The following is a 9471-nucleotide window of genomic DNA, read 5'->3' on the forward strand; positions in this document are numbered from 1 at the left end:
ACCAACAGGAAAGTTTGCGGGGAAAGTGGAGAGACAGGGAAGCTCTAGGAGGAAAGAACAGGTTTGGCAAAGCAGAGGAACTTTCCAGAAGGGCATGTGGGGGGTGAGGGTGGGAAGGGGCCCGGCTGAGGACTTCAGGGGCCCTGAAAGGTGCCTAACCGGGTTTGCATTTCTAAAAGCTTGCTCTGGGTGGCCACATGGAGAGCGGAAGGTCTGGAGGTTTTTAAAGTCACCCAGGCGACAGGGGTGGCCTCAGAGGGGGCTGAGTTCAAGGCGGGGCCGACGTGAGAGAGACTCACCAGGAGGCTGGCTGGCTGGGGAGTGGGGGGCAGTGTGGACGGACTCCCTCCATGGTCTCCCAGGTCTCGGGATTGGGACGGCCACACGGACGAGGCCCTGGGAGGGGCAGCGTGTGCCTCCCCCCCCCCACCATCATTCCACAAACTTCATTTACTGCCCATGGAGACAGGCCCAGGGCAGGTGCCGGGAGCAGGAGGCCGGGCGGGTCCCTCTCCAGAGCTCATGGGGGGCGGGACGGGCAGTGGGGTTCTCTGGCCCCAGGTGATCATCTGTGACTCTGCCCATAGGTCCCCCTGGACCACATGGTCCCCCAGGACCCCCAGGAACACCCGGATCCCAGGTAAGGACTTTGCCCTTTCTAGCATAGTGTGGGGTGCAGGCTGGGGGTCTCCTGGGAGAGAAGAAGCCAGTCTCTCCTTACCAGTATGAGTCACCCAGGGGGGAGCCAGCCCATCTGGCTGGGGGTCCCAGGGAAGGTGGGCCCATCAGTTCCAGACAGCGAAGAGCCTGCGCAAAGGCCCTGAGGCAGGGAAGAGGCCGGTGCTGAGCAAAGGACAGTGTGGGAGGGACAAGGTGGCACGGGCAGGCGTCACCTGCGGGGCCCAGGCGTGGGCTGTCATCACGGTGGAGGGAGCTCAGTGTGTTTCAGGGAGGGTGACTTTGTGAAAGGCCCCTCTGGCTGCTGTGGGGGATGGAAGGTGGGGATGGAAACAAGGAGCCGGATAGCGCAGGGAGGGGACATGAAGCCGGCTTGCGTTATGGTGGCAGCAGTGGAAATGGCAAAGTGAAGGGACATATTTATAAAGCGGAGCTGACGGTCCAGCTGATGCAGTGAATCTGGCGAGTGAGGAAAGGGCAGCTCAAGGTCACCTCCCAGGTGTGCCCAGGGCCAGGGGGACCACGGAGCCATCTCCTGAGAAGGGGAGACTGTGGGGTGGGGGCCCAGGAGTTCCCCTTTGGAGAGAGGTGGAGCGGGTGCCCCTGGTCCGCTGGTGCAGGTGTCCGAGGACGACTGGACACACAGGCCTGGGGCCCCAGGGACCTGTCTGGGCTGGGTGTCAGCACACCTGGGACCGTCCCCATGGCCGTTGCAGTCACTTGTCTGAGGGCCCTCCTCTCTGTACACCGGCCGTGGAGGGCGGCCCGGGGCCTGGGCATCCCCAGAGTCTGGCCTTCCCGTGTCCCCCATGCCATCCTCCCCTCGTCCTCCTTTTCAGACCTGGAGCCCCAGGGGAGGGTGCGGGAGGGGAGACTGGCGACTGGGCAAGGACAGGCAGGTCCTCACAGGCTTTGTTTGATCTTCTGCAGGGCCTGGCTGGGGAGCAGGGCACGGCTGGGCCGTCTGTAAGTGCATGGCGGGGCACCGGGGCCACTCCCGGGGCAGTGGGCCCTGGTGCAGGCCAGGGTGCTAGGGTGGGGGAGGTCTGTCCTGGGTGGCCTCGCCTGAGCTCAGCCCCGTGGTCTGCAACCCAACCAGGGTGGGGGGTGCAGAAGGAGGGAACGGGGCAAATGGTGCAGGCCAAGCTGCCCAAATTGAGACGGGGCGACCTGGGAGGCCCCTCCCCGGGAGTGTGTGAGCAGGGGCTGGAGTAGCTGCTGCCAGGGGAGCTGAGGAGGGCAGCAGCCTCAGGAGGGTTGGACGAGAGTCTCAAGTTCTCTTGCAGGGAGCCCGGACTCAGGGGGTAACACGCTGGGTGACCTGGGCCCCGTGTTAATGTGCTGTGTGACCCGCCGAGTCCCTTCCCTTCCCTGAACCTCCCAGAAATAAGAGGCTTAGACAGCTGGCCTCTAATTGCCCTTCTCGGAAACAGAAATTTATGAGTCTCGTCTTGTGCCTCCAGGGCCAAGGAAGCAGGCGCTTCCTTCCTGCCCGAGCCTTGCTTTAGGGGCCTGGGGCAGGGGAGGAGGAGGGCTTTTTTCCGAGCACCTACTATGTGCTGGCCACGATGCAGGTGCTCTTTGTCCACAGCACATGCTTCAGAGCGGCCCTGGGAGGCCGCGCTCTCTTATCTCCATTTGCCGGAACTGGCAGCTCAGGCTCAGAGAGGTTAAGTAACATGCCCAAGGTCACACAGCTAGGCAGCAGTCGAGCTGGGATTTAAACCCAGGAGTGTCAGCCTGCAAAGCCACCCCTCCTCCTGCGCTTCTGTCTAGTGACAAATAACAATGGTGGACACTTTGATGGCCTGTCTAGGTGACAGGCTCTAGTCTAAGCTCATTGTCAATACTGATGTACTTAATTCACCTAATAACTCCACAACATAGGTACTATTATCACCCCCATTTTAGAGGTGAGAAAACTGAGGCACAGAGAGGTACAGCAACTTGCTCAAGGTCACACAGTAACTGGCCCTGGCCCAGCCCCTGCCCCCAAGCCCTGCCTGTCCAGCCCGCCCTTGACCCCCTGTGGGCCCCTGAAGTCTGCCTGAGAAGCTGGGGCGACTGCTTGTTGACTGCGTGACTTGCTTCCTAGGGTGAGCCTAGAGTGAAGGGAGAGGACGGGGAGAAGGCCGCCGCCTCTGCAGAGGTAACTGTGCCATGGCCCGCGCTTCCCCTCCTGTGCCCTTGGCTGTGAGTGCGTGGGGGTGGCAGGTACCCCAGATCTGTACTGACAGCCTCAGCCGGCCCTGAGCTGGGTGTTGGGCCGTGGGGTGAATAGGGTCCCCGCCCTGGAGGAGTTCACAGCCCAGTGGGGGAGACACTCGGGGTGGTCGTGACCGCAGGACGGTGTACAGATTGCTGCCATGGGGGTGCCACAGGTAGGGTGACTGGCCCTGCGGGGTGGGAGTGGGGAGCCTCCCAAGGGGCAGAGCAGCCGCGAACCTGTAGAAAAGACTCTCTTAAGGAGGCTTCAGGCTGTGGGGTCACTATCAGGGAACAGGGTCTTCCATGATCAGGGCCTGGCATAAGGACGCACCCACAGGGTCAAGGCGCTGGTGGGCAGAAGGATGCACAGCTGGGGACGTGGGAGGGGACGGACAGAGGAGGAGGGGGTTCGAGCTGGGAACCTGAGGAGTGAGGATTGGAGGCCGGGGGGACCCTGCCTTCTGGAGGTGCAGGGGAGGCCTCGAAAGCTGAGAATGAATGTGCCCGAGGGGGCTCCCCTCCCCTAGGTGGGTCCCAGCACAGGCCATTGGGGAGTGAGCTGGGGCATCTGCCAAGCGGGGGAGGTGGGCAGGGGCAAGGCAGGGGCTGGGGGACCTTTGGGAGGTCCTTGCAGGAGCAGAGGAGGAGAAGAGGATGGAGCAGCCAGGGTGGGTGCAGGAGGCAGCGAGGAAGGAGAGGTCAGAGCTGCTGAGGAGCAGCCCAGATGCACAGGCCACTGCGATGGGAGCTGAGAAGTTACCCAAGACCCCCCGACCCCATTTCACAAGACGCACAACCCATGGCTCAGGGACATGAGGCTGAGCCAGGGCCCTGACAGAGGGGACCTGGAAACCCCTGCTCCTGCCCAGAGCTCTCTCCCTGAGTTGGGGACATCGACATCCCCCTTCCCAGACACTGCACTCAGCTTGCTTTCCAGTGCCTTTGTCCCTGGTGGGGACACCTCTCTGCTGTCACCCAGTAGGGTGCTCTTGGTTTCCTTTTGTTTCATCTTAGGGTGACTGGCCCTGCGGGGTGGGAGTGGGGAGCCTCCCAAGGGGCAGAGCAGCCGCGAACCTGTAGAAAAGACTCTCTTAAGGAGGCTTCAGGCTGTGGGGTCACTATCAGGGAACAGGGTCTTCCATGATCAGGGCCTGGCATAAGGACGCACCCACAGGGTCAAGGCGCTGGTGGGCAGAAGGATGCACAGCTGGGGACGTGGGAGGGGACGGACAGAGGAGGAGGGGGTTCGAGCTGGGAACCTGAGGAGTGAGGATTGGAGGCCGGGGGGACCCTGCCTTCTGGAGGTGCAGGGGAGGCCTCGAAAGCTGAGAATGAATGTGCCCGAGGGGGCTCCCCTCCCCTAGGTGGGTCCCAGCACAGGCCATTGGGGAGTGAGCTGGGGCATCTGCCAAGTGGGGGAGGTGGGCAGGGGCAAGGCAGGGGCTGGGGGACCTTCGGGAGGTCCTTGCAGAAGCAGAGGAGGAGAAGAGGATGGAGCAGCCAGGGTGGGTGCAGGAGGCAGCGAGGAAGGAGAGGTCAGAGCTGCTGAGGAGCAGCCCAGATGCACAGGCCACTGCGATGGGAGCTGAGAAGTTACCCAAGACCCCCCGACCCCATTTCACAAGACGCACAACCCATGGCTCAGGGACATGAGGCTGAGCCAGGGCCCTGACAGAGGGGACCTGGAAGCCCCTGCTCCTGCCCAGAGCTCTCTCCCTGAGTTGGGGACATCGACATCCCCCTTCCCAGACACTGCACTCAGCTTGCTTTCCAGTGCCTTTGTCCCTGGTGGGGACACCTCTCTGCTGTCACCCAGTAGGGTGCTCTTGGTTTCCTTTTGTTTCATCTTAAGCTGAATTAATCTGAACACAGATCTGTCAGGTTACACCAGCAAAAGGTGCTCGTTTGGCTGCCAACTGCCAGGGCTGGGCTGGCTGGGGACAGTGGCCTTGACACCTGTCTTCTCAATAAGTCGGCACCCCATCTCAGCTCATTCATGTGTCCCCATGCACGAGGTCCTTTGCCCGTGTGTAGACCGGATCCTGGGAACGTAGACTCCGTCTTTGTTTCAGCTGCCAGCGCTCGCCAAGCAGTGCCCTGTCTCTGTTTCTGGCCTGGTGTGGGCACACCTGGCCTGTCCCTGCTGCTCTGCAGCGTTGATCTGGCAGATGCTCTTGGTTGGGCCGTCCAAGAAGGAAACGGGCACAGGGCCTCCCACCTGCAGGGCCCAGTGCTGGGAGCTCTGCCTGCATTAGAAAAATATTAGAGAATATTTCCTATGCAGCAAATAGGGCACGCAGGAGAAGCCACGATGGCAGAAAGAAGAGCCCCGGCTGGAGGCTACAGGTCCGGTTTGAAGCCCAGATCAGCCCCTTCCAGGCTGCATGGCCGTAGGGGGGGATGCTGAGTCTCTCTGCGCTCTGGGTTGCTCATCTGTGAGCAAGGGTTTGGACCCCAGCCTGGCACACAGGGGATGTTCGAACTAAGGTGGCTATTTGTAGTGATGATGGTGGCAGTGGGACGGGACAGGAGGGCAGGGCTGCAGGGACATGTGCCCTGCGTCAGCTTGGCCCCGACTCCCTCCCATGGCCGGCCCTGACCCTGGCCACTTCCTCCCTGCCAGGGCGAGGGGGTGCAGCAGCTGCGGGAGGCCCTGAAGATCCTGGCCGAGAGGGTCCTCATTCTGGAGCACATGATTGGGATCCACGGTGAGTCGTGACCAGGGCCACCACGCTGGGAACCTCTCCCCTCCCTCAGCTCACTGCTGCCTTCACGGCAACTGCCTTGGGTCTCTGGTCTCTTTGCCTCAGTGGCCCCTCCACTCCGCTGTCAGATGGTATTCGCCAAACCCCAGTCTGACCTTGTCCCTCCCCTGCTCAGGGACCCCCAGAAGTCCCTCCTGCCCATGACAGACATCCAGGTGCATCAGCCCAGCTCCCCACGACGCTACCCAGCATAGCCCCGTGCCCAGTGACAGACCAGCACCCAGTCACGCCAGGCTCCCTCCCACCTCCACACCGTTGCTCAGGCTGGTCCCTCCACCTGGTGAACACGACTCCCACTCCAGGGCCTGCTCAAAGACGTCCTCCTCTGAGAAGCCTGCCCTGAGCCCTCCGCTTTGTTCTACAGGGCTCTGAGGAGCCTTCCACTCCATAATGGGGTGTTGTTTCCATGTCTCTCCCTCGCACGCTGGGAGCCCCTGGCGCAGAGTGGGGACCTCTGCAGGGCCTGGAGCCCAGGCTCCTCAGCATGTGTTGAACGGTGAATGAATGAATGAATGAATGAATGAATGGCTCCGTCTTTGTTTCAGCTGCCAGCGCTCTCCAAGCGGTGCCCTGTCTCTGTTTCTGGCCTGGTGTGGGCACACCTGGCCTGTCCCTGCTGCTCTGCAGCGTTGATCTGGCAGATGCTCTTGGTTGGGCCGTCCAAGAAGGAAACGGGCACAGGGCCTCCCACCTGCAGGGCCCAGTGCTGGGAGCTCTGCCTGCATTAGAAAAATATTAGAGAATATTTCCTATGCGGCAAATAGGGCACGCAGGAGAAGCCACCATGGTAGAAAGAAGAGCCCCGGCTGGAGGCTACAGGTCCGGTTTGAAGCCCAGATCAGCCCCTTCCAGGCTGCATGGCCGTAGGGAGGGATGCTGAGTCTCTCTGCACTCTGGGTTGCTCATCTGTGAGCAAGGTTTGGACCCCAGCCTGGCACACAGGGGATGTTCGAACTAGGGTGGCTATTTGTAGTGATGATGGTGGCAGTGGGACGGGACAGGAGGGCAGGGCTGCAGGGACATGTGCCCTGTGTCAGCTTGGCCCCGACTCCCTCCCATGGCCGGCCCTGACCCTGGCCACTTCCTCCCTGCCAGGGCGAGGGGGTGCAGCAGCTGCGGGAGGCCCTGAAGATCCTGGCCGAGAGGGTCCTCATTCTGGAGCACATGATTGGGATCCACGGTGAGTCGTGACCAGGGCCACCACGCTGGGAACCTCTCTCCTCCCTCAGCTCACTGCTGCCTTCACGGCAACTGCCTTGGGTCTCTGGTCTCTTTGCCTCAGTGGCCCCTCCACTCCGCTGTCAGATGGTATTCGCCAAACCCCAGTCTGACCTTGTCCCTCCCCTGCTCAGGGACCCCCAGAAGTCCCTCCTGCCCATGACAGACATCCAGGTGCATCAGCCCAGCTCCCCACGACGCTACCCAGCATAGCCCCGTGCCCAGTGACAGACCAGCACCCAGTCACGCCAGGCTCCCTCCCACCTCCACACCGTTGCTCAGGCTGGTCCCTCCACCTGGTGAACACGACTCCCACTCCAGGGCCTGCTCAAAGACGTCCTCCTCTGAGAAGCCTGCCCTGAGCCCTCCGCTTTGTTCTACAGGGCTCTGAGGAGCCTTCCACTCCATAATGGGGTGTTGTTTCCATGTCTCTCCCTCGCACGCTGGGAGCCCCTGGCGCAGAGTGGGGACCTCTGCAGGGCCTGGAGCCCAGGCTCCTCAGCATGTGTTGAACGGTGAATGAATGAATGAATGAATGAATGAATGGCTGGATGGGTGAATGAATGGATGGGTGAATGAATGGATGGGTGAGTGAACGAGTGGATGAGGAGCCAAAAGCCCGATGCTGCTTTGCTTTGTCCAGACAAGGGCTTCTCTCCTTGGACAGGTCCCAGGAGCAAAATGCTTCCAAGTCCTCCCAAAGCTCTGTCTCGAGCCCACCCTCCTGCTCTCCCTCCAGATCCCCTGGCTTCCCCTGAGGGGGGCTCCAGCCAGGATGCCGCCCTGAGAGCCAGCCTCAAGATGAAGCGCGGTGGCCCTCATGCTGATGGCGCCCTTGCTGCCCTGCTTGGTCCCAACCCTGGGCAGAAGAACGCTGATGGGGCCAGCGACAGGAAGTAAGAGCCCAGGTCTCCAGGACAAGCCCCCCCCTGACCAGAGACCCAGCCCCTGAGGCCTGAAGACGCCCTGAGTGGGGCTGGGCTCCAGGCATGGACGGTTGTGAGGGACACTGGCTCCCGGGGCCTGGGGGTCTGGGGAACAGATGGCACCTCCAGGGACAAGGTCCAGGGGGAACCAGCACCCGCTGCAGAGCCCTTCCCTTGCCCCTCCCTCCCCACCCTCACTTCCCGCTGGAGACGGGGTCTGGGTGGGCTGGGCAGTGGGCGTGAGAATAACCATAATACTCATCGTGTATGGAGTCCCTGCTATGTCTGGGCCTGTCCAAGGAGCTTTCCTTACATTGTCTCATTTAACCCTTAGGAGGTAGGATTATTATCCCCACTTTACACGGAGGACTGAGGCTCGGGGGGTATAAATAACCCCCAAAGCCACCAGATCGTGGCTGGCTGGGGCAGGACTTGAACCCAGGCCTCTCGGTTCCTGAAGCCACGGTCTCTCAACCCTGCCAGCTTCTCTTCATGAGGAAACTCAGACAGGGAGGGCGCAGGGCAGGGATGACTCCCAAGGTGGCAGGGCCAAAGCGAGACTGGACAGCCAGCCAGGAAGGACAGGCTGCATGGCACATCCCAGACTGCAGGGCCCTGGGCCTCCTTCCTCAACCCCTTCACCAGGGTTTGGGGTCTGCTTCACGGGCTGGGGGCAGCCTGGCCTATAGCTGCTCCCAGAGGCTGGGGAGACCATGAATAAACCACTGACAGCCACACGGACTTGGGGACCATGTAAGAGGAGCGTTGGGGGTTCCAGGGCCCCCAAACCAGATTGGCATCACCCGCCCCTGCCTCCCAGGTGCTGATCCCACCTGCCCCCACCCCCAAGCCAGAAGGAGGGAGCATTTAATGGAAATGTCTTGCAGCCCCTGTCCCTCCCGGTCTCTCTGGGAGATCTGCAGGGTCTGCCCCTTCTGCGTGACATGGCAAGCCCAATGTCCCCTTGTCAAACTGCAGAGAGGTAAGCGGCTAGAGTCCCAGGCCTGTTGGGGAGAGATGCTCCTGCCCCTCTGGGCTGGGGCCTGGCAGGCTCCACAGCCGACGTGGGGTCCCCAGAGGCCCAGAGCAGCTCAGACCGCAGCCCTCAAGTTCTCTCTGGCCTGGGCTCCTGTGACAAGCCTGGCCCTGCTGCTCCTCTCTCACTGGGTCAGGACCTGAGACTCACCCATGGCAGCAAACTCAGAGAATCGAATCAAAGGTGCTGGCACCACTTGGGCACAAGTCTCTCCTCCTCGCAGGAGCAGCCGTCCCTGGTGCTCTCGGTGCTTGTATGAAGCTGTGGCTGGTCCCACAAGGCCCTGGTAGCCCCTCCCCGCCCTCGGCCACTCTCTATCTTCATGGAGGGGTGGTCAGAGGTGGCGGGAAGCCTGACCGGCACCACCAGCCTGTAACGTCATTGCTGTATGTGACAATAAAGGAGCTTCCCCACCGTGGGTCTGTCTGTGTGGTGGCGGCTGTGAGGGAGGCTGACTGGGTGCCAGGTGTGAGCAGCTTCCGCCAGGCCCAGGTGGACACAAGGCCTCTGAGGCAGGGGGCCTCAGCTCTGCCCCCAGGAGCCCCAGGAAGGAGCTAAGAGACTGAGAGCAGCTTGGGCAGAACCCTCCGAGGCTGCCCCACCCTCCACCCGAGAGTGCTGGCCTGGCCCCAGCTCTGCA

General features: G+C 61.8%; 1 protein-coding gene across 1 annotated transcript; it reads left to right on the forward strand.

Moving 5' to 3' along the window:
• Positions 1 to 362: 362 nt before the first annotated feature.
• On the forward strand, positions 363 to 9249 carry LOC103582148 (collagen alpha-1(XXVI) chain-like; the record flags this gene model as incomplete). The annotated part of the gene is made up of 6 exons (XM_008563823.1): positions 363 to 480; positions 588 to 640; positions 777 to 924; positions 2774 to 2827; positions 5510 to 5594; positions 7609 to 9249. Coding segments are annotated over 6 exons (619 nt in total), but the record flags the coding sequence as incomplete, so codon positions are not given.
• Positions 9250 to 9471: the final 222 nt, after the last annotated feature.

The sequence above is a fragment of the Galeopterus variegatus genome, unplaced genomic scaffold (genome assembly GCF_000696425.1).
Source record: "Galeopterus variegatus unplaced genomic scaffold, G_variegatus-3.0.2 Scaffold15059, whole genome shotgun sequence".
Classification (NCBI taxonomy): domain Eukaryota; kingdom Metazoa; phylum Chordata; class Mammalia; order Dermoptera; family Cynocephalidae; genus Galeopterus; species Galeopterus variegatus.